The 25,865-nt window shown below is 38.2% G+C and overlaps 1 protein-coding gene across 1 annotated transcript in view; it reads right to left on the bottom strand.

The window, feature by feature from the left end:
- Window positions 1-215: 215 nt before the first annotated feature.
- Window positions 216-25,865, bottom strand: part of SLC6A7 (solute carrier family 6 member 7) — a gene marked incomplete at both ends in the record, with an annotated part of 43,339 nt that continues 17,689 nt past the window's right edge. Inside the window, 13 exons of the mRNA XM_081322028.1 lie at window positions 216-428; window positions 5,296-5,466; window positions 6,433-6,533; window positions 7,635-7,734; window positions 8,413-8,544; window positions 8,640-8,752; window positions 10,435-10,559; window positions 11,709-11,812; window positions 12,555-12,689; window positions 13,610-13,748; window positions 14,897-15,131; window positions 16,097-16,228; window positions 22,219-22,402. Coding sequence (XP_081178154.1) covers window positions 216-428; window positions 5,296-5,466; window positions 6,433-6,533; window positions 7,635-7,734; window positions 8,413-8,544; window positions 8,640-8,752; window positions 10,435-10,559; window positions 11,709-11,812; window positions 12,555-12,689; window positions 13,610-13,748; window positions 14,897-15,131; window positions 16,097-16,228; window positions 22,219-22,402 — 1,884 coding nt within the window. The remainder of the gene's footprint in view (window positions 429-5,295; window positions 5,467-6,432; window positions 6,534-7,634; window positions 7,735-8,412; window positions 8,545-8,639; window positions 8,753-10,434; window positions 10,560-11,708; window positions 11,813-12,554; window positions 12,690-13,609; window positions 13,749-14,896; window positions 15,132-16,096; window positions 16,229-22,218; window positions 22,403-25,865) is intronic.

Below are 25,865 nucleotides of genomic sequence, written 5' to 3'. Positions count from 1 at the left end.
ACTAAGACAAGCTCTTGTCACATTGAACAGAAACCTCAAAAACATCGGGATTTACAGCCAAATGCACTGGTATAAAGTTCTGAATAGGCCATCTTTTGCTGTATCTGGAAACAGACTGCTGATTGGACTGATGCGCCAAAGTGCAAAGTTGTGCAGAATATTCCCCACAATCTCTTTGCCTTCCATCACCTCATGTGAATAGGTAAACCTTTTCTTCATATGATAGATTCTTCTTCATCCTCTTCCATCTCTTTATCAATTTGAAAAGCTATGTTTTCATAGCTAGTTATCCCTCCATATTTTCTCATATGGACCATCAAGGGTTTAGGAGACTGGCTACCTGCCAGGGTTGCCACATACATGCCAGTTCTGTTCTCCTCCAGAGAAGGACCCCAATCCATTGTTGGTCTGCTAGCTTGCTGGATTCTCTGCAGGTAAATGAACAAATGAATTGTTGTCATTATAAGCACATCCCAATGAAATTAATTATTTTGTAGTTCATAGGTATTAACAGAACCTGCTATGTATTACTTGTGGGTTTTGATGGGATTCCAGCTAATCTAAATCAGCCCACTGTTGGCATAAGAACTGATTTCATTAATCCTTCACTAATGATTCAATTTAATCACACCATGTATAGTAATCTACAATATTTGTCCCACTGTTAACATAAGAAATGATTCCCCTATAGCAGTTCAAAAAATGGAAATTTTGCATTTCTTTTCTCCTGGAATTACTGTATGGCAGTCAAGATCTGTTCAGTCTTGGGATCTCATTAAGCCTTCTCAAGACTTGTAAGCCCTCAGATACAAAAAAAGCTTATAGTTTTGTTGCAAGATGGTTTTGAGATCTAATTACTTGACCTAATGTGGTCCTAACACTGGCACAGGTGAGGTACCAATAACTTCCACTGGTACCAACATTCTTCCTTGTTCATGTGCTTTATCTTCCACCTGCCTTTTCACACTCTGGCTTACTTAGTAAATACATTTACGGAGACCATGAAGGAAAATAATAGATCAGTTTGTTCTGCTGACTGAACATGAAGATTTGCCCCCTTAAACAAGGAAGAATGTTGATAGCAGCAGAAATGCCCAAAGGAATTATTTGCTTCCTTTTGAGTCAGTGCAAAAATAATAAAATATTTATTTCAGGTATATGCTACATAATTGCTATATGTCAATGAGTGTTTATATTATCCCAGGGTTCATATAAACTTTCACCCTTACTATTCTGAGCCTCATGGTAAAAATGTGGAAGATGAGTCCTATATGTGATTTCTAGACCAGTGGCCCCCAACCTTTTGGGCACCAGGAACCAGTTCCGTGCAGAGAGGTTTTTCCGCAGACTGGAGGGGTGGGGTGTTTTCATTTGCAGCCTGCAGCCTGCAAATGGGGCTTCACTTGTCTGCACAGCCCAGTTTCTGGCATGCCATGGACTGGTGCTGGTCCACAGACCAGGAGGTTGAGGACCCATGTTCTAGACCACAAAAACTACAATGTTTATTACTAGTTGCAGCTTTAAATTTCTTTTACATATAATAACATGAAAAAAATGAAAAACAGTCAGTTCCCAGAATACAAATCAGTAAAGAAAAATAATCAAGATAAGTATTTGTTCAACAAAAATTAATCAACTCTGATATTGCTGATGTAGTTAGGATTCAGCCTCAGGATCAGGTCTATCCCTCCTATGACCATTCAGAAAGTGGCAATAGAGAGCAGCAGCAACCAGCAACACCTGGATTACCTTGGGCATGCTGATGCCCATTGTTGCTATAAAGGTAAAGATCATGTCTGACTCTAGGGGGCGGTGCTCATCTCTGATTCTTAGCCAAGGGAACCAGTGTTGTCCAAAGACATTTCTGTGGTCATGTGGGATGATTATATGTCAAAGCACACAGAACGCTATTGCCTTCCCACCGAAGTGGTACCTATTTATTTATTCACATTTACATGCTATCGAACTACTTGGTGGGTATGAACTGAAGTAAGTAATGGGGGCTCATCTGGATGTGTGGCACTTGGGTCTAGAACCTGGGCAGTCAGCTTTCCAGTTGACAAGCCCAGCGTCTTTAACCACTGAGCCATTGCACCACCCCCTATTGTTGTTATGTGCCATAACTTTTTTCTTATTTTATGAGATCAGCTTGTAAATGGCACATGATGCAATCAACATGGAGAGGAAGCAAGGTGGATTTGACCACTTTTGGGAATAGTTTGCAAACCCATTTGGGGTGGGGAGGGTGGTATAAGGGGCCATGATGGCCTTCTAATGGTCCTGGAATCTAATAGTACAGCCCTAATCTAATAATTGTTGGCTTGGTGAAAAATGGACTCTGGAAATCAACCCAACTGGAATAAAGTTGCAGAAAGCTAATTTCTTTACATGAACCCCTGTAATACTCAGAATTCCTAAGAGAAATGACTAGCAGTACCATATGATTTCAGCATATAATGCAAAAGTGCTGAACTCTGTTCTCTTTCTAGAGACAATCCCCTTGCAATCTACTTATATACCAGTAGAGGACACCTTCTGCCTCAATATAATAGTTTGAAAAATGATCTTATTAATATAATAACATAAAATGGATATAAAGAGGAAAGAGCAAAATGTACAAAGTATTACATAAAGAAAATGCATTCCTGGAGCTATAAAACTTAGGGAGTGTCTTAGGAAATAAAAATGAAAAAGTTCTGAGCTCACATGCCATGAAGTCAGAAGCAAAATTTCTCCATGGAAAATAGGATAACCATTGAGACGGGGAGATTGTGAACTTGGAGATCTATTTTTTTTTCTAATTTAAGTTTTTGTCAAAAAATCTATTACAGGTCACCTTGACCCAAGTATCTCTGAAGAGTTCTTTTTAAGGACTAAAATTCTCATGGCAGAATGTATTTAGATTGAAAGAAAAAATTTAAAGGTCAGATTGCTTTATGTGAACAGAGCAGGCATAGAAGGCTTCCATCTTAACGCTAATAGCTTAACAATAATACACATAATTTTAGGAAACATGAAAAGAAACAGAAAGTTCTCTTTGTTTTAAATATGTGTTAGCCAGCAACTGGTTAAGAGATGAAATTTCTAGCTTTGGCTGGTTGGCATTCACAGATATTAAATGAAAGGTTAAGAAAAAAATATTTAGTATTTGCCTAAATAGTAAGAAAAATCATCAATGTTTCTGGCATAATGTATTACTTTATTTTCTTTACTCTGTTGAATAAAATACGTCAATTTTAAACCTGAACTGTATTGCAAACATGTTTTTTTAAAGGAATTCATTATCACCCTCAGAAAATTGCCCTTGTTTTTCTCCGTCTTTTCAGAGTTGGGTGAGATTTTATATCCTGGTTGACCATCTAGAGCAGTCTTTCTCAATCTTGGCAACTTTAAAATATGTGGACTTAACCCTCCAGAATTCTCCAGCCAACCTGGCTAGGGAATTCTGGGAGATGAAGTCCACACATCCTAAGCTACGAAGTTTAAGAAAGAGGGACTGCAATGCTCCTACCCCACACCTTGTCTTCAAGTCTCATTTAGTGCAATAAAGAGACTAAGGGTATTCTCAGTGCCTTGCCTTGCAAGTACCTTCTTAGCAGCCTACCAGAGGGGGTGGCGGCAATATCGTCCAAGCCAGCAGACCAACGCTCACATAGGCATGTTATCAAAAGCATGGTCTTTGGGTGTTTTGGAGACAGAAACAAGGAACAATTGCTTCTGTTTTTATGAAGGAAGGAGACAGGTCTAATTTTTTAACACACAAAACACTGGAAGCATCCAGCAATAGATTTGATGCAAGGAGAATGAGCATTCTCTGTGCTTAGTTATGGGCTTGGTTGACTGAGCAGTAATTGGCTGAAGGCGCAGTTTGAGAGTTCCAGACCCATAACAATACAGGTGATATCATTCTGAAAGCCATTTGGATTTGCAGACAAATAGGACAGAAAGGAAGAATGATGGGTTGACTTCGAGTGGGCAAAATGACTACAAGCAGTAACGCTGGGGTGTGGCCAAGCTCTTTATCTGTTCACAGTACTGCATGAATTCATAATGACCCTTCAGATGTAATGCTAAAGTTCAGACTTGTACTGAACAAATTGGAACAAATCTGGAGGAGCACTGAGCATTTCCTACCCAGCTGTAAGTTCAAAAGCTTTCAGATTTGTTTTCAGTTAACCAGAGTTATTGATACGCCTGATTCTAAATTGTGTTTAACTTTAACTATGACTTACATAATTATAGGCTATTTATAGACCAAGAAGTGCATATTTTATTAAACTACCAGTTCATACTAATTGGCTTCAATCCGAATGCTTTAGTTAACAATCAGAATGAAATTTCCAGTTTTTCTCCTTATTGCAAAAAGGAGAGAAAAGAAGACATTGCTGAGGCTTACCATACGTCACTGTACAAAACTGAAGTTAATATGTAGAAAGGAAATATATGATTGCGGATAATTGCCACTTCCTGCACTCTAATTTCCTCTCATGTGTAATTATTGTTTTCCTTTCATGCTTCATCTCTGTATAGTATTGCAAGCAACACCTTTTTAATCCTGGTCCATGAAATATGATTTGGGCCTTAACAATGCAAAATTATTGTTTGGGATTTTATTCCTGCTGCCCGATGAAAACAAACAGAAAGACCACAAAACCACATCACATCACATGGGCATTAGGACTGACTAGATGTGAAAAGGTGGTAAATAATATTCTAGTTGGCCAATCATACAATAAAATGAGGGAAAGCACAGTAGGGGTGGGCAGTCTGCAACCCTAGGCTTGCAAGCAGCTCTGATCCTCTTTCTTGGGGTCTGTCTTTGCAAAGCCTCTATTGATGAAAATGGGGGACATAATTTCATAGTGAGAGAAATGGAGGAGCCCTGGAGGTGCAGTGATTGGAATGCAGTATTGCAGGCTGATTCTGCCCACAGCCTGGAGTTCAATCTTGACTGGCTCAAGGTTAACTCAGCCTTCCATCCTTCTGAGATCAGTAAAATGAGGACCCAGATTGTTGGGGCCAATATGCTGGCTCTGTAAACTGCCTAGAGGGCGCTGTAAAGCACTATGAGGTGGTATATAAGTCTAACTGCTATTGCTATTGCTAGTATGATATGGAACGAAATCCATTACAATCCTACCACAAGTCCTATAATAGTTTTAACCTTTTAAAAAAAAAGAAACCTAAGAATCCTCCCAAATGTTCCCTTCCCCTTTGCATAACTGCTTCACTTGTTTTAGCCCAACAGGATTACGCTGCTGTTTTGGGTTGGATGGCTTTCTTCTTGTTACTTACTTGCCAGAGTGTCCCTTCTTCTCGAAGCACAGCAAACAGCATTCCCATGGGGATCATCAGGCAAGAGAAGATCCCCATTAGGATGCCCAGAGTCTCAGCCCAAAATGGAAAGCAGTAAGTCCCATTGTACTTGGAAGGCTGGTATTTGATAATGCTGTACACAAGCAGGGCCTGAAACAGAGCGTCAGAGAACCAATCAATCTGCCATAGGAGTTTTCATTTCCTTTCAAACTTAGATATTACAAGTTAATTAAGTATATTTTATACTGCTCAGCAGATGCAATATTAATCCCAGGGGGCTAGTACAGTGGCACCGTAGAAGATCGTCAAGGAAATAGCGGGGTGAACTCTTTTATCCTGAGGTACATAGAACTTTCTATTCCCCTTTAAACTGGGCGTATAAATGGTTGAGGATTAATACGGAATGAAGTTAGCATTTATTTAGTTACTAAAGGGTTATTTTTTTTGTTTTGTTCTGCCGTTGGTATGGAACACCTGTGTAGAGTAAAATGAACTTCCTCAACTTCAGTAGATGAGGTTTCGTCACCACCTTGTACAAACAAATACTCCTTAACCTTGGGATGTTCTCCTTCTTAGCAGAATAGAAAAGGCTTTCCAGGAAAAAGATAAGATAAACCTATCCTCCTTGCCCTTAGCAAATTCAAGTGAGATGAAGACACTGAAAACAGGGGTGATTTTTTTAAATTGGTTTGGAGCCCATATGAGCTGGTCAATAATCCCAGTGAGATCGAACATCAGCGCAGGCCTAACCAGGAGGCTGCTCCGTGTTTGCCAGCTGTAAAGGGATCTGTTGGCTTCATCTCTTTGGAGTCCACTGACTGGCAGAACAAGTGCAAGGTCATTCCTTTTTTCCCCCCCTTAATGTTCTTCCAATAACATCAGGTATTCTTTGATTGCTGTTTTATATCACTTTCTCACACTGCCATGCAATAAAAACTTAAGTGCTCGTAGCAATGTAATCATTATTTCTAAATTCGAAAGTACCTATGATTCAAACCTCCTGGGCTGGGGAAGGAACAATGCAACAAGGATAAAAATAAATAAATCCCTGAGTGGCAGACATAGCGGCGATAGGAAGAGCTAGAGGAAAGAACGCTTCAGACTGACTATAGTTACCATCATTGTTACCGGAGACAGGAACAACCAGCAGGCCCTAAAGTATATCCCTGGTTTGAAACCCAGCATCATGTGAATGTCACGGCAAAATCTTTTCATGCCTACGGAGAAGAAAAGGAATGGGAAACGATGATGCTGTTCAATCAGAAGTGTATAATCTGATTGAAGCAAATAAATTAACTGTTCAACTCTATGTATGTTTGCTTAAAAGTTTTTCAACATTTGGTGGGACTTTCTTCTAGGTAAGCATGCATAAGATTGTAACCCGAGAGTAAGCCCCACTGAGTACAGTGAGAATAACTTCCAGGTAAGCAGATATAACTTTGTGCAGTCCGAGACACACAGTCTGTGATTTCCAAACAAGATTTTAAAATTTCTTCAGCAGCATAAACTATTGGGAGGTAATGTGAAAGATGATGCAGTATTTAAATTCACTACGTGTGATTTCATGTGAAATGGAAATAGGGTTTCCTGCCTGAGGTTTGGACTAGAAGACCTCCAAGGTCACTTCCAGCTCTGTTATTCTGTATTCTGGTTTTTAAGAAAATGCTACTGATCCTGGATTTTGGCTACCTTTTTTCTAAACCCCAAATCTCTGCTCCACAAATGACATCTCATACATGTTGTGATTCAGGGCCAGCCTGTGGGTCCGGCAGCCGGCTCGGATGTCTCGGATGACTCAGACGAGGGGGAGGAGGAGGGTGTTGAAGACGAACTTGCTGATGATGGCTGGGAGGCTTCGCAGAGCCCCCAGCCAGGGCCCTCTTCTCAGCTGCGCGAGCCCGACAGTGCGGATGATGATGACCCACAGCTGGCCCTGTTCAAGGACGCCCGACGCAGGAGGCAGTCAAGCAGGAACAAGCAGAGAAAGCCTGTGGGACTCCTCGGAAGGAGGCACAGGGAGGCCACGCCCTGAACTCTAAATAAAGGGAGTGTTTGGGGAAGGGCTGGTTGCTGAAAGCAACCGCTCCGTTTGAGGATCACAGTTCCGGTGTTTTGTTTCTTGTTCTGTTGTTTTGCTTGTGAATTAAACTTGGCAGACGCCTTCCAGCCTCTGACGCTCTCCAGTCTCTACCGTTTGTACAGGGGTTGCCTTTCTGCAAGGCCGGTAGCAGGCTGGTACAGAACAATACATTTTTGCATTGTTCATTTCACTTTTTTTTAAAAAAAGAGGGTTTATAACAATTGCAAACATATCTTACCGTAAACACGTGTCACTACCAGACAGGTAGTTATGACCACCACCATGAGACCAAACCCAGCACTGTAGTCATCCAGAAGCACCAACCAGTACATTCCACCCTGCAGAGAAAAAAGCATAAAAGTCTATGTATGTATCTGTGTATGTATATATGTATGTATCTATCAATCAATAGAAGAGTATATTTATAGCTCAGGGTTGATCTGTCTCTTGGCTCTTTTCTTGCAGACATTGCATTACCCGACTAGGTAACATCATCAGTGCAAGTGCAAGAAAACAGCCAAACTCAGAGAGCACCAAAGACCCCACTCCATTTTGCAAGAGCTACACTTAAAAACATATTAAATGAAATATTATCTTTGTATCTGAATAAAGTTGTTTGGGCCAAGATATCATAGCTATAGGCTATATTTCATTACCTAAATATTCGAAAGGAATAAATGCCAGAATACGGCAAAATTCCAAAGACCAGGTCCTAAGAAAGCGATAAGACACTGCTCAGATTTTGAATGTTGGGGAATAAGTAGCTCCAATTAATTATTAATAGAAATTAGCCTATTGGTTGGGTAAAAAAAGATAACCCACAACTTCTGCTTTGATGATCTTCTCTTTTACTTGGGTCACATAGTTTACTAGATGCTGTGTGCAATCCTCTTCATTCCTTGCCCTTTTGTCCCTTTATCCTAACACAGTACAGGTTTTACTTGTAGCTACTCCCTGGATTACTAGCTTAAAGCTCCAGCTATTACAATCTCTTCCAATCTACTTGGCTTACTTACTTCTGTTGTGAGAATCAGCCCCATTAGAAACATTGCAACACAAATGATGCCTGAGAAAAAAGCCTTCTTTGGCCGCAGGTAATATGGGAACTCATCTGTCACTGCAGTAACAATGGTCTCTAGAAAGGCAAACTGAATACAAAAGCATGAGATCTCATCAACGGTAAGGTCCATTCATTTGAAGGTAGATGGTTAAAGCCTTTCCTCTCAGCAGGTTTTGCCCTTACCTGACTATCCAGGCCAAGAGTCAACAGCATGAAGAAAAAGAGAAAAGACCAGAAAGGAGAAAGAGGAAGCATTGTCATGGCTTGTGGATACACTACAAAAGCCAACCCTGGACCTAGAATGGGCCAAGAATGAGAAGAATTATAAATGCAATCAAGGAGACATCATTAGGGCTGGATTTCATGAGTATAAAAATGGAGTCACTGAACAAGTGAGGCTGTAGCTCACACTGAATCAGCTTGCTCACATCGTCACACAGTCTGCATTTTGATTATTGGATGTGTAGTTTTATTCATTTATTTATTGGCCTCCTGGGCAAACAAGCTGCCTGGCCCTGACTTAAAGGTATTTGCTCTCCATAGTGGGGGAGTTTCCCTTGTTCTGGTGGTCACTGTTCACTCCTGGCAACTACATGAACTAGTCCCAGCATTTTTCCTGGGGAGTGTTTTCAGATGTGGTTTGCCATTGCCTGCTTTCTAGGTCTGAAAGAGAGTGAACGCCCCAAAGTTACCCTGCCGGTTTTGTGCCTTAGGAGTTAGAACTCCTGGTTTCTAGCCCGCTGCCTTAACCGCTATGCCAAACTAGCCCTGTTCCATAGTTGGTAGCCCTTTTTATACTATGAATGGGGTGGAACTGGGTCTCTTCAGAAGTTCATATAAATAAAAAAAAATATAGCTCACATGTGATCAGTCAGGAAATATATTTCAAAACTTCCACTTAATTTGGCTCTAGACGTATCAGTTAATGCAAACACCTGCTGGATGCAAGGATACATTTTTCTTGGCAAAAGTACAAATGCAGTTAGTGATAGCCACGTTCTGGGTTACAGTGGTAATGAGATTTAAAACCCTTTATTGTTGATCACTTGTTCTCTGGTACACTTTATCACAGAGTGATGCACAAAGAAGAAAATTATTCTCAGTTTGTGGTTTATGTGATTAGTTGGATAAGCTATCATTATGTACAGTTCTTCTGTGTCTGCTGTTACCTGCTTATTCTATTGCCTTTACTCTTTCCAAGCATTGACATCAACTCCAAATACTTTTCTACCACATTATGTGTCCAAAATATTAAAATTATACAATTGGAGGAAGCACATTGTGAGGATAGCAAGATTTAGGATGCCACTACCTCCAACCAGTTTCAGGATGGAAGGACAGCACAATGAAGCAGTTGGGTGGATGTAATCTACGAGAGGGGAAACTCCAGTTCTAACCCACTCTCAACCATTGAAGTTCATTGGGAGATGCTGGGCTAGTCCCTATTTCATCAAGTAGTTCTGGGGGGGGGAAATAAGAGGAGCAAGTCCTACATGCCTCACCTCAATCCTCCGAATGAAAGGTAGCATAAAATATAATTAATTAATTAATTTAATTCCACTTTTCCAAAGGTCTGGCTTTAGCCCAGTGTTCATAGTTTTTTGTACATATCAATGATCTGGGAGTCTTCCTTGTATAGTTCTTCGTGTATTTCTACTCTTTCTTCCCCATATCTACTTTCTCATCAGATCTTGCTTCTTATTGTACCCATGTGGCATAAAAGTTTCTTTTGATTTATTTAGCTTTCTTAAATCCCCTGTCCTTTCCATTCATTTTTTTTTTGTTCTCAATTTCTTTACATTTCTTATTTAAATATATCGGCTTGACTCTTTTTGTTTTTATCTCCAATTTGGCGCTTAGTTGAATAATTTTTCATCCATCAGTGCAGTGCATATTCTCTGGCAGTCTAACAGACATTCTAACCTGCATACATACAAATATTCTTGTACAAAAGATAGAAGAAATGTTTAGGTTTTACCTGCTTTGGCAACTTCCTGAACAGGAACATCAAGTTCTTGGGACATGTATCCCAAAACAGAAAAAATGGCAAAGCCAGCCAAAATGCTGGTAACAGCATTCCCCACAGTGACTATAAATGTATCCCTAAAGAATGAAAAATAATAATAATAGGAACTCAATAATCTGATCTCAGACGATACAGAATGTCTAAGCAGATACAAGATATTGAACAAGCTGTCATACTTGCTTGCTATTAATGTAACAGTAGAGTGTAGAACTCTTCGGGCATTGAACTCTACCTGCTATCAGGCCTAGCTAACATGGCCACTGGTGACAGAGACTAAGAAGTTTTATTGTATGAATATAAACTGATTTTTGCTGAATTTCTGCAGGATGCCAAAGAAAGATGATGATGATGATGATGATGATGATGATGATGATGATGATGATGATGATGATGGTGATGATCTGTTCACAATAATGTGAAGTCACAACTGTCAGTTCTTTAGCAGGTGCTAGTCTGCTTATCCCAGATCCATGGGAAGGATTCATAGATGGATAAAAATGCCAAATCCAATCAAAACATTTGACTGACTGTGTGATAAACTATAACCATAACAATTTATTTGATTTACATGGTTGCCAAGCTCATCTAGCCTGGCCTGATGGGGATTGGTGGGGTTTTTAGTCTTGTGTTTTAATTTTAACTTGGTGTTTTAGAACTTGATTCCAACTGTTTTAATATGGGCAATTATTTAATCTTGTTTTAACGTTTGTATTTAGTATTTTATTCTGCCCTGTGAACCGCCCTGAGTTCTCAGGGAGAAGGGCGGTATATAAATATTATTTTAAAAAAAAATTAAAAATTAAAAATCTAAGTGACTCTGGGCATCTTGCAAAAATAAAAATAAATCCAATTTAAATTAAAAGCAAATATATAAACAAAAAGCATTTCAGTGACAGCCATTGTTAAAACCCGTACCATTACCACACAACTAGACACAGTGGCAGAGCTATGTCTTCAGTCCCAATTAGCCTTTCCTTTCCTTTCCTTTCCTTTCCTTTCCTTTCCTTTCCTTTCCTTTCCTTTCCTTTCCTTTCCTTTCCTTTCCTTTCCTCCTTTCCTTTCCTCCTTCCCTTCCGTTCCCTTCCCTTCCCTAATCTTAGCTGTATATCCATAATTGTCTTTCCTATCCCCTGACATCCCACCCATGATTTTGTTGAGAATACACAAAACAATAATTTGCTGTCAATCTGCTCCATCTCCATTACACATAAATTGAAAATATATACCTGTAAATATTCTGGTGGAAGGTATTATATGATGCAAAGGTGAGAAGTCCCCCAAATCCTACCCCAAGAGAATAGAAGATCTGCAAAGCTGCTTCAATCCACACCTGCATTAGAAATGGAAAACGAGAAGTTAAATAATTTCAATAAGCAAGCAAGCAAACAGTATTGCTTACTAAAGCTTTTACTCACAATCATAGGCTAAGTATCTTTTTCAATAGAATGAATATAACAATAGTTTGAAAAGGATGCATTTGAACCTTCTGCACAGGGAAAATCTGGTGCTCATTAGAAAGAGTGGTTGGACTTTCCTGGCACTTTTTTTTTCCCAGTCATAGCTTTTATAATGATGGAATTCTAAAGAAAATTGTCGCCAAATTAATGTCATCCACCAATACCTGAAATTGCTCTTAAATATATTTTATACCTCCCCTGCCATAAGTGCTCATCATAGAAAATGCTACTTCACTGATAGTAGACAAATACGAAAACTTATTCATACTTTCTTTTTTGCGCAATAATGAACTACAGTATTTGTTGATGGGCCCACTCAAGTATATTTCAGGATCATATATAAACTTGTAGTGCTTAAACTGAGAATTTTAAAAAATGTTAATGATGCCTTGATCAGTTTCTGGTGCATGCAGTTTTCTTGGTAGCATTACAGAAATGCTGTTGCCTTTTTTAAAGGATTTCTTTAAGGTCTCCAGTCTACCCAAAGGCCTGGATTTTCCAGGAAGTCCCATCCAAGAACTCTTGTTTAGTTTCTAAGATCATCCAAAACATGAGATAGTCAAAAGAGGTATATAAATCAACTCTCTTACACAATAGTATTGACACAGATCTCACCTTGGGAGACAGTAGGAGATCAAACTGGGGTGTGAGATAGAACTTGATTCCTAGCCAGGCCCCCTCGAGTGTCACCCCACGAATCAGGAGCATGATCAGAATGAGGTAAGGAAATGTGGCCGTGAAATAAACAACCTACAAAGAAACAGGGGACATTTATTTGTGGCAGCTCTAAAAAGATACCGTCTCTTTTAGACAACCCTAGGACTCTTGTAATCTTCATAAATTTACACAACCACCATATGCAAAATGCTTATCATGGTTCCATGAAAAATAATTAAGGATCCATACAGTGAAATGAGAGAAATGGAGGAAGCCCTAAAAACCTTCAACAATCTGCTTAACACAAAAAATCCAGAAACAGAATGCATTATCCTATGTTTGACGAACTCATATCTATTATCAAATACTTTGACCATCAAGATATCTCATTTAATAATCAAGTGAAATCTTTCTTCTGTTGTTTTAAACCCACTTGAATTAGTATGCAATATAACATAATATATTATAATATACTATATAATAGAACAGAACAGAACAGAATAGAACAGAATAATAGAACAGAACAGAACAGAACAAAACAGAAGAGAATAGAATAGAATACACTTGAGAAGCATTATGACAGCATTTTTACGTATATTGTCATCTTTCGCAAAACTGCTCAGAACCTATAGGTGATGCTGACTATTACATTTTCTCTGATTCCCCACAACTATTAAATTATACTGCTGAAATAAAGAAAAGTTGAAAGAATCAGGAGTAGATTTGGCATAGAAGAAATGTAAAATTCATTTCTTAGCTCAGATTTGTGAATTATAACATATGTTTTTTGCCATAGTAGACGATCTAAGAATTCATGGATGGGGGAGTTGAACCTGTGGGAAAAAATAATATTAGAAATGCTCACCCCTGTCCTAAAATACTGTATAGAACCAACATATTTTTTAAAAAATTCCTATGACAACAATAACATTTAGGAACAGTCAACCAGGATTATGTTATAATTTGAGGGTGGAAAAAAACAGATGGGTGCCCTCTGCTAATTCATACTTTACCTTGCCAGAAGATTTGACTCCCTTTAAGATGCAAAGATACACAATGAGCCAAGCTAGCAGGAGGCAGAGGCAGAGATTCCAGCGAATCCTCCCAGGGTCACCAATGCCTGAACTCCCTTGGATATGAAGGACATAGCGGCTTGGAAAAAAAAGAGAAAAAAACTTCAGTGGGTAGAATTCCCCCCCCCCAATGACATTTTCCCCATAAATATGTGTAAGCCACGCAGGGAAGCAATAGTTAAATCAGATGTATTTAATCTGATTAAATACATCCAGTTAAATTTAGGCTTTAGTTTAACTTGGGATTTGATGGTTTCCCCCTGAATAGAGATTTCTTTATATAAAGAATTTTGCAATATTGCACACATTAAGAAATGTTTTATACAGTGTTCTTTTCCTGCATACGCATTATTTCAAATAATAAATTAGTGATGAGGGCATGTGTCATGTGTGCATGATAAAATACATTTTTATGTCTGAGAGCTACAATGACACAGAAAAGCTATTTCTCTTGTTACATTAATTTGCATGGAGTTCAGCATACACTCTGCTTAATGTGTCCTTGTGAATAAGATCTTTAATCATTCCAGTCCTATTAACAAAATAGTTTATTTTGAACACAATGAAAATGCCTCCGCATGGATTCATTAAGCTGAAATAAAGCTCCAGTTCCCCCTCTTTTGCTACAGTGTAATTTAACTTTATATGGATTCCTATACAGTCTCCTTTTCATAATTCTCCTTAAAATATTATGCAGTTGGAAAAAGGTAGATCTTACGCATGTAATGAACAATATGAATTGATTCATATATTTGACAGCAAATATCACATCAACATCATGAACCATACATGAAGACTGGGGTAGGAAATGTGATGCCCTTCAGTTAGTTTGGACTACAACTCCCATACTGTGGTGCTTGAAAGTTTATCAACCCTTTTCAATTTTCAATATTTCTGCATAAATACAACCTAAAAGGTGATCTATTTGTCACATAAACCCTAACAGTAGATAGAGACAACCCAATGAAATGAAACATTGTGCTTGTTTATTTAATTGAGGAAAATGAAAGCTACGTATCACATTTTAGGTCATATTTATGCAGAAATACTGAAAATTCAAAACCAATTCACAAGCTTTTAAGCACCACTATAACTGCTGGCCTCTGACCACGCTTATGAGTGTTGAGGAATATCTGGAGAGCAATTGGCAGCTCTTAGGCTGAAGAGGGCAAATCTATCACCATAGCTTACTTTCCCTCCCACCCTTTTCTTGTCTAAGCTACTTACCTCCAATATTCCTCACTTGGACTGACAGTGTTAGAAGTGTTGAAAGGGACAGCACTGTTTCCTGTGTGTGTGACATGGTGGTCCAGGCACAGGTCTGTGTTCCACCAGTTGCCGCAGTACTGCCAAGGCAAGTTGTTGGTCAACGAGGCAAAGAGGTAGAAGAGAACATAGGCAATGATCATGTTATAGTAAATGGCCACCAAGGAGACAATCAGGATTGTGGCCATACCAATACCTAAAGAAGAGCAGAAATGATATGTAATGGCAAAAAAACACAGGCAACCCCCAAAGTTGATGGTTGTTTACTGCAGTGTTCATGATGCATTTACATGAAGCCCTGGTGGCGCAGCGATTAAGTGCCTTACTGCAGGCAACTCTGCCCGCAGCCTAAGGTTTGATCCAGATGGGCTCAAGGGTTTCTGACTCAGACTTCCATCCTTCCAAGGTTGGCAAAATGAGGACCAAATTGTTGGGAGCCATATGCAAATAATGCTTACATTGCAAGCCAAACAGAGAGTGCTGTAAAGCCCTATGAGGCAATATATACATCTAAATGTTATTGCTATAAAAGCAGTCCTGAGCTCAGTTGAGATTGCTAGCTCTTTCTAGCCACCTTGTGAGGTTACCAATAGTCCTCCGTCTTCTTCTGCATTGGATCACACATTAAATTTAGCTGTTTTTTCAAAGTCTTAAATTAGTCAGCCATTTTCCTAGGATACCCAAGTTAAAGCCCTACAGGAGTATCGGAATTATAACTCCCAGAGTTCTTAATTATTAAGCCTTGGAAATTGAATAGTTCCATTCTTTCTTAACATTTGAAATTTACTGAATTCTAGAAAACTGTTCTAACATAGTTTGTAGTGAGTTAATTTTGAAATGTGTCAGCTTTGTAAAAAAAAAGCTATCTATATTAAATCTGCCTAGTGTTAGTCCATGTGGACAGTTATGCTTCTAAAACTATGGGAGAGAGAATTCTCTTCCCAAATATTTTTTCACTTTCACAGTCACGAAAGTGAGTATAAAAGTGAATAACATTCAATAGTATATTACTACTCTCACCTATTGTGTTAAGGAAGATTCTACTTTCATCTCTACAATGCATGAGGACTAACCTGTTCCACTGTCAACCATAAGAATTTAGTCTGCAAAAGAAATGAAGACAGAAATGATGACAAAACTAGATTAGCATTGCACACAGACCTTTGAAGAGTGGGCTTATTTTCCAAACAGCCAGAGGCCCAAGGCTTGAGAACTGGCCTAACGACAGTTCCATGAAGAAGATGGGTATCCCACATATAGCCAACATAATGAAATAAGGAACAAGGAATGCCCCTGCAAGAGAGAAATTACAAACAAGTGACAGAAAGGGCACAATTGGGAAGTTGAATGTGATAATCTCAGCATGAGCCAAATGATATCCCTTCCTTATATATTAGATAGTGTTTTTGGTCCTTATAAAACTAGAATATGGACCATCTAGTAAAAGTGAGAGATGGGAGATATACAATGGAATAGATTTTTTTTCATGCAAGAAATATGGACTTTTTTACAAGGAGGTGTTCTGATGGTCACACACTTGAAAACCTTTAAGAAGATAATCTAATGCAGGCATGTCAAACTCGCGACGTCACATGACATCATGCGACGTATTGGAAGTTTTTCCCATTGCCGAAAATGGGATGGGCGCGGTTTCTCCATGACGCTCCGGCCCACGGGCTGGCAGTTTGACACCCCTGATCTAATGGAAGCTAAGACTCTCAATGATTCCCAAATTTGAAAAATAATTCCTGCATCAGGAATATTATACCATTTGCTCTGGAATGTAAGTGTGGACTAGTATTTCATTTATATCCTGCTACTACCATTATCCTCACAATTGATGTCATCCATCATCTATTATGAGGATAAAATGCTGGATCAAACAGGTTTTAATCTAATTTTGCATTTTTCCTTTTATTGTCTTATAGACTTCAATCTCATCACAAGAATTTCCAGGTGCCAAATTGACAATTTGACTCAGAACATTTTTCTTCCTCTTGCCTACATGGACTAGGTGTGAAATAGGAGAAGGAAGGAGATAATACTCTCTCCCCTTGTTACTTTCCAAATATTTTAAATCCACAACACAAAACATATAACTCTTATAACTACCTTATCTCCATAGGATTGGAATTTAGTGGTAGAATCTCTCTCCGACTGTATGTGTAGAAAGATCTAGAATCCCTCCTTAACGGTCCCAAGGACAGAATATTTCTGTGTCTTAGCATATAAGAATATTTCTCTCTATCTGTGTCAACATTGCCAGTTTCCTTTTCCCAATCCATCAGAACCAGGCTGAAGATTATGCACATTGATCATCACTACTACCAATTTTGAAACACCGAGAAGAGAAGAAGACTTCATCACATTTTCCTTTCTGTTGTCATATAGGAGAATATGAAACAAGCAAGGTTCAATGGATGCTCTGCTTTCATTGATAAATTTAATACATGCTTTGTGCATTTTCAGGAGGGGAGGCATCAGAGAGAAGTTGCAGTTAAAAGATCTATAGAGGATGGATTTCTATGTAGAGAAGTAAGATGTTGGCTGACTAATCTAGAAACTATATGGCAGGGCCAGGCAAGTCTCTACAGTAAGAAAACAGCTGGCCCTCAGGCCTTGCAGAACTTCAGTCTTGAAAAAGGAGCATTTGGCTTTTCTGCAATTCAAGTTACGCTGCAATTAATTCAGAAATAAAATGGCTTAATTGCTATGCACCGTCAAAAACATAAGATGACAGAAGTGCTCAGCTTCTTCTTCAATGATTTGAAGCATGGAACTTCCTGGAGATTTTAGAAATCTGGTACTAGTCAGTGTCGGCAACATTGCATTAGTTTTTTGACTGACAAATACCATGACCTGGTCAAAGAAGCAGAAACGTCTTAATTTATTCTTTGGCAGAGTGGAACTGAGACACAGCATGCTTCAGGAGAGTCAATAGATGATATATGTGTACCATCTTCCTTTCTTCATAGATTTTTGTGGTCAGAAAAAAGATGGAAACAATTGAAGAAAAACATGGGATGACTACGTAGATATATATTCCAACCATTGCTACTATTAATGTGGCAGGACTCCATTCAGACACATTTCTTAGAGAGTCATGAAGGCTTAATGTGTTGCAACCCAAATATTTAGGGAATAAACACTGAATGTGAAAGAAAACTGAATTTACTATTGCAGGAGTTGGCAGGCTTTAGTTTGTGGAAATAGTTATTTATTTTATCATTCTTCTTTTATTGGAATTTCAAGATCCCTCAAGTAGAACGTGATACAATATATACTTAGAATTAAGAGATCTAAATCATAAATATATTTTGGGGTAATATAAATGAGCAGGGGAGAGCCAGTTTGGTATAATGGTTAAGGAAACAGGCTAGAAACCAGGATACCATGAGTTCTAGTTCTGCCTTGGGCATGAAGCCAACTGGATGATCTTGGGTGAGTCATTCCCTACCAGCCTTAGGAAGCAAGCAGTGGCAAAATCCTTCTGAAATCATGCCAAGAAAACTGCAGGGACTTGTCTAAACAGTCACCAGCAGTAGTCAACACTGATGCAAAAGAACCAAAGGGGAGGGGGGAGTGTGTAGAGTTCACATCCTTCCATATTGAAATCTACTTCTATTTATTTAAAGTTCTCTTTATCTCAGCAATAACTTTTAAACTTGAGAGAGTTACTCTGTCATTGCTATACCTTAACAATTTGAAAGTAGAATACTTGGTCTACTGCAAATCGACCACAGATCTATTATAACATTCAGATTACTTTTTCATGCAACCCTGTTATAAATGACTTGACAAGATCATAGGATTAATGCAATCAACAATCCCATTCAAGTCTTAGCACCTTGATCATTATCATACGCAAGGAACCAGAACAACTTTGTGAGTAGACCAAAGCAGTCTCTTTATTATTGATCACCTTTATTACAAAAATCTCACTGGACTGGCTGCATTCCCTCAGGAACCAGAAAATAAAACTTCATTTGTCAGGTCTACAATGTGTCCTCTAGTATGAAGCAACTCCATACTGGCATGTCTCTTAACTCCCCTTCCAGTGTTTATTTTCCTGAACTGCAGGAAAATGCAATGAAAACATAATATTCTTTAGTAAACTCAATGGAAAAAAATAACTTGTGTAGAATCTTTTTTTTTTCTTAATTGTATCTGCATCCTGGAAGGAATATACTAATTTCTCAAGGCTGAATCTTGCAAGATCAGAAATTTGCTTTCCTCTTTTTGCTGATATTGTTGCCCAGTAGAAAACACTTCCCACAGTGTGTTGCCCTTTAGTGTGATTTATTCATGCAAGCTGAATAGCACACTGATTCAGAACGAGGAAGCCACCTACTGATTCATCAGCACGGCTCTTGGGAATACATGAAATATTTGGCAAAGGAGCTCAGCACTATGCTGAAACTGCTTCACAGGAAATAACTGACCTATTATTATGGCCAGAATATTTTAAAGGAAAAGTTGTATTGTTCACACACAATTTATACTGACATATTTATATCCCACATTTATTATTTTTATAAATAATGTAAGGCAGTGACTGTATCTAATATTCTCTCCTTCTCCTGTTTTCCTCACAAAAACCCTGTGAGGTGGGTTCAGCTGAGAGAGAGAGAGAGAGCAACTGACTCAAAGTCACTCAGCCAACCTTCATGCCGCAGGTGGGACAAGAATTCACTGTCTTCAGGTTTCTAGCCTGGTGCCTTAGCTACTAGAGGGCTAGGCAACCTCGGCTCTTTTATGACTCATGGAATTCAACTCCCAGAATTCCTGAGTCAGCTATGCTATGCTGACTCAGGAATTCTGGGAGTTGAAGTCCATGAGTCATAAAAGAGCTGAGGTTGCCTACCAAACTGGTTCTTCAGACTTGTCTTCTTCATTTACCAAAGAATCTTCTGAATTTCACATGGATCCAGAAATATTTGGAGGAGGGGAGAGGAGGAGGAGCTTTCAGCTACGCAGTTCAGATGAAAGCCATACTCATCACATATTTAAAAAGAAGAACAAGAGAAAGGGAGATAAAGTCATTTAGCAAATTATAGGTGAACATGGGTTCACCGCCCTGAGTCCTTCGGGAGAAGGGCGGTATATAAATAAAATAATAATAATAATAATAATAATAATAATAATAATAATAATAATAATAATAATAATAATAATAATAATAATAATAATAATAATAATAATAATAATAATTATTATTATTATTATTATTATTATTATTATTATTATTATTATTATTATTATTATTATTATTATTATTATTATTATTATAATATAGTGCCAGAAATATCATGCTGGAGAGGGCAGCCTTATTATTTAATAATCAGCAGAGACCAAATCAACTGGTTGTTTGTTGACAACATTTGCAGATAGGAGTGTACAGATCAAACTATATCCAGTTGTGTCCATATCACATTCATTAATCTTGCTTTTGAAGGTCACTTCTCCAAGTATAGGAAAATTTGTACGTAATTTTACAACCAAGAAATATTTTGAAATAAGACATTTGCAGACTCCTTGAATTATGTGCTGATGTACTTGAACAGAAGCCTGTGACAGATTTCTGCAGCATCTCTAGTGACAAGTAACTCTTGAAGAAATGTAGTAAATTAGTACAACAAGGGATGAGGTGAGCAAACAGCAGGTGGCAAATTGATCAGAAGGAAAAGGCACTAGTGGAGGTCATATACATAAATTATAGTCTCCAGAGTCTTTCTGTCAGCAATGAGCAGAAGTAATAGATATAATTTAGAAATGGGATGTTCATACTTGGAATGTCTGTCTGTTTGCTTTTATTGTAAGCCTTGTATCACCATTTTAATAATGTGATTGTTATGGAATACAAGGCAGAACTCTTTCATATTACTTGTATGCTTCATGATTTCTTTTTCTAATCTCTGCTCTTTATTTCTAATTCTTGCTAGTTTTAGAAGTGTAACTATGGATATGTTCAGTGGAACAAATATATAGTGTATGCATGCCAGTTTCTAACAGATCAATGTCTTCTAATTTGCAGAAAGACTGTCTCATATGTATGCTTTATCTGATACCTGTACATTAGGCTTGAGTAAGCACATGTCTATCCCTAAGAGGCTTTTGTGACTATTGAATTTGTAGCAGTATATCAGATAGTATTAGTTGATTTGATAGTGACTGTGGGACAACATAATAATTACTTGGAATCTTTCCATGCCATAACCCTGTAATTAAACTCCTAGAACGTGGAATTTAATAAATGAAGAATCTAATGTGCCTCTGATGCTACAGTTGATATTATAGCATCAGAGAACATTTATTAAATTCCACTTTATAGGAGTTTAATTACAGGAGTTATGGCATGGAAAGACTCCAAGTCATTATTTATGTCAGTGATGGTGAACCTTTTAGAGAGCAAGTGCCCAAACTGCAACCCAAAACCCACTTATGTATCATCGGGTGTCAGGTGGGTGTGGCCCATTGGGTGGGTGTGGCCAATTGGGTGGGCCTAGCCTATTGGGTGGGCGTGGCTGCGGTGGTAATGGCAGACTGGGTGGGACTAAAAAGTTCAATCATCAATTCCAACTTTGGAAGATTCTTTTTTCCCCCACAAGAAGTTGAAATTGATTGATTGATTGATTGAACCTTTTTTTTTGCAACGGTGGCAGAGGCTTAAAACAAAAAGGTTTTATAAAACCCATCTGAAGGCCTAGGATTGGGGCGATGGCACGCGTGCCCACAGAGAGGGCTCTGTGTGCCACCTGTGCCATGTGTGCCATAGGTTTGCCATCACGGATTTATGTTTTTTGTTTATTTATGCTTTAAAGTGGCATGGTGGCCTAGTGGTGAAGATTCTCACCTCCCACTCGGAAGGTTGAGAGTTAGCGGTAGTGACAGATGTTTCTCTCTTAAAGCGCAAAGAAAAAATATCTGCTGCAAACTCTGCATGTTGTCAGGAAGGGCATGTGGTCAATAAACACTCAGCTCCTATCCAGTCACCCTGACTCTGCCCTGAATTCAGAGATTACAGGATCGTAAAAAGACAGTTGTTATTTGTGCTTTAGACTCCTTTTTTAAAGTTTAATATGGACAGCACAGTCTCCATTTCAGCTAAAGCAACAATACTTACATTAAAATTTCTCTTCTCTGGGGCCCTATTCTTTTAAAGATGCTGATAACTTTTCCTGTTGCAGGTTGTCAATACAGATATATAAATCTCACTCTAAAACAATAAGAGAAACAGAAATCTTCCACACAAAGGCAAGAAACAAAGGTGGTCAAGTTCTCACCTCCCCCATTTGTATAGGCACGATATGGGAATCTCCAAACATTCCCCAGTCCAACGCAGTAGCCAATACAAGACAAAAGGAAATCCAGCTTGCCTGTCCAATTTCCTCTGTCTTCAGGATATTCGGTCTCTAGGTCACCATCTCCTTGGTCACTAGGAGTCATTAACAAGTCTGGAATGACTGGCTGATAAGGAAGAGATACAGAAATGCATAGGAAATGAAAGAGTTGCCTGAAAAAAGGGGGAGAGGAGAGGGCAAGGCCTATTTCAGAGCAAGGAGATAATGGCTTTTAACATATTTAGTATCCAACAGAAGCTAGAATGTGGAGTACAAGTCCTTACTTCATAAGTTCACTGAATCAGAGCTTTTGAGGCAAGTTGGGTAGCAAAGAAATTTAATAATAAATAAAACTGCATCCTTTGACGTTGGACTACATTGTAAATTGCATGTGTAAATCAGCCATCACAACTGAGAATTCTCAGGTAGGATTTCATATCTTTTCTTACATCCCACAAGTACTTCTTCTCTCCATAAAGTCAATTTGTATATTTCAGATGTGATTCTTGAAGTCTGCTTCACAGAGCTGACAGCCTTTACACCAAGGCCTCCAGTACCATGGAAAGCTCTTGGCAGTCCTCATAGCCCAGTTGCTTTTAAGTGGGAGTGTGGATTATGTGAACTGACATAACTACTACAGAGCTTTTAGCACAGTGCCAGAATCTGTGTAAGCACAGTGGCTTGCAAAGGAGCATGCACAATCATGTAAAGAAAAAATGGACATTATTAAATATTACATAAAATCAAGAGTCTTTCTGAGAACACTTGTATCGTCATCTCATTGAAACATTTCAAATGCTACTTTTATCCCATCAGAATAAGTTGTAAAGCCATACGGTTGACAATCCAAGAAATAGTACTGATTTACCCATTTTGATCATTTTTTAAGAATAGCAATAGTGCTAGCATTTATTTATTTATTTATTTATTTATTTATTTATTTATTTATTTATTTATTTATTTATTTATTTATTTATTTATTTATTTATTTATTTGATTTGTATACCGCCCTTCTCCCTAAGGACTCAGGGCGGTGAACAGTGACATAAATAATAGAATGCACAAATACAGATATTGAAAACAAATTAAACCCTAATTTAGCCCAAATGTAGAAGATAGTTACCTTAAATTTAGAACAGAATTTAGACTTACAGTATATACCACTCCATAGTGTTTTACAGCTCTCTCTTTACAGAGTCAGCATATTGAACCCAAAAATCTGGGTCCTCATTTTACCAACCTCGGAAGAGTGGAAGGCTGAGTCAACTTGGAGCTGTAGACAGAGTTAGCCTGCAATACTGCATTCTAACCACTGCCAGGGTTCTAGTAGAATATTTAGAAATAGTAGTTGACAACAGAAGGAAAATCTTCCAAGGACTTACCTAATAACCTAAAACAAAACGTTCCTGAATGTGAAGTCTCAAAATACGGACAACAATGCCCATAATTCTAACCTGCATACTCCATTAGGGAAGGCTTTCTGAGAATATCCCCTTTCTGGTGTTTTAAAAATGTCAGTGCATTTGTTCTATTTAAAAACAGCTCAACTAGATCTGCCTTTAAAATGCTCCTCCCTTTTCAAGGCTTTCAAGGAACTATTTCATGGGTATAATCTTTTCTCAAGGAACTATTTCATGGGTATAATCTTACAGTATTGGGAAATTGTACATATAGATTTGGGGTTTTTTTTCATTCTTGATGTGAAAACCTATCAGCACTTTCACACTGTCATTTCTACAACCTCTAGTGTTTATCTCCACTATCCTAAAAATCCTTGCTGAGTGAATCAGTGAGCCTTTGAGTGAATCAGTGAGCCAAAGAGAAGCACTTAAACACACACACAGCCCTAACCCTCAACCTATAACACCAGGGGTCTTCAAACTTGGCCCTTTTATGACTTGTGGACTTCAACAATTCTGGGAGTTGAAGTCCACAAGTCATAAAAGGGCCAAGTTTGAAGACCCCTGTATAACACCCTTAACTCTTCTGAAAAATTATTTAAAGAAAAAAGACCTATTGACAGGGGACATTTCAGTCATCCCTGCTGATTAGATGAAGCTTGATAAAGCAGTGATGTGATACCACAGCATGTTAGATTCAACAGAGACTGGGCAGAACTAAAGAGCAAGAGACAAGATGGGGCAATTTTCCACCAGTGGGATCCAATGTTAGCACTGTCATTGCATTGTTTTCACACTGAGGGGAAGCTGATGGATTTCTTGCCATAGATCAGTAATGCTGTGGGACACAGAGTATGGTTCGTTTAGGTGGAACCTAAGATGCTTGTGTAAAAATGCTCTCTGGTTACTGGGAATGACCCACTATGAAAGTTTAGCAAATAGCTAAAATCTATATATTCCAGGCTGATAATTCCAGGCTGAACTCTGGAAGTCTGGAGAGCCCTGGCCTAATTTAAGCATTTGCCCTTTTTTTCACAAGTCACTCTCTTTTCATTTACCACAGTTATAGAGGCAAAGCCTATTTTGCTCAGTTTCCATGGAGACAATGAAGAAAAACTTAACAGAGGAAACTGGCCCTAATATTGAAGCACTATTAAGGCTTTTCCCTCAGGGCTTGAATTAAGGTGGTGTCAAACCTCTTATAGGATTTTATATATTATTCTCAGTGCTTTCTCTTCTGAGTGTACATTATTCTTTTCTTTGTTTTATGGTTCCTATTATTTCTAATAACATACGCCATTCTGCATCTTTATGAAGTTCAGCAGCCTTCCTCTACTCTGTTTTTGAACTATAAATCAACAACATTTACTTTTCTTCCCCACCTCCCAAGCATTTCAAAGGCTAAATACACATTTCTGAATCTTTATGTATTATCACAGCTTTTATGACTAAATTATATGGAAATGCTTTTTAGAATACTAGCTCTATTTTTGATGAAAAAATGGGATTAGATTGATATGATACATTTTTATCTGATATATATCTCCCAACAATTTCTCATAAATGTTGAAATATTAGTCATGAACAACAAAGAATGTCTTTGTGTCCAAAAACGAAGAGGAACTGGCTGTCATGATAACTTACAAGATGACACTTAACTGCTGGTGGATCCAACCTTAAGAAAAAAAACCTTGGGTTTTTTTGCCAGCAAATTCCAGGAAAAAAAATACCATCAATTGCCAAGATGAGTTATTCTAGAGTTTTGACTTATGATGCCAGGATTTAATATGAATTTTTTGTTTGTCTGTCTGTTTGTTTGTTGTTCCTTCGAGACAGACAGTTTTAACCTTTGGCCAATGCCTCCCTGCAGTTTTCTTGGCAATATTTTTGGAGTGATTCCACGCTGCCGTCTTCCTAGGGCTGACAGTGAGTAATAATTTTAATTATTGTTATATGTTATGGGTATTATAATTAAGTTTGCATGATTATACCATTTTTTGTTTTATGATTGTTGCTCTGAGCTGCTCAGAATTGAAACTGAAGCAGCATAAAGCATATGAAATAAATAAATGTTCCTTGTATTAACATTCACATGAACCTCTTTTCATGTAACTTACAGCTATTGTTCTGAACTCTTAAACTTAATATTCTGTAATAATAAAGACTGATTCAGCTTCTAGGATTTCTGTT

The sequence above is a fragment of the Vipera berus genome (genome assembly GCF_964194415.1).
Source record: "Vipera berus genome assembly, chromosome: 2".
Lineage (NCBI taxonomy): Eukaryota > Metazoa > Chordata > Lepidosauria > Squamata > Viperidae > Vipera > Vipera berus.
The sequence above is the reverse complement of the archived record's forward strand: the minus strand, read 5'-3'. Positions and strand labels throughout refer to the sequence as shown.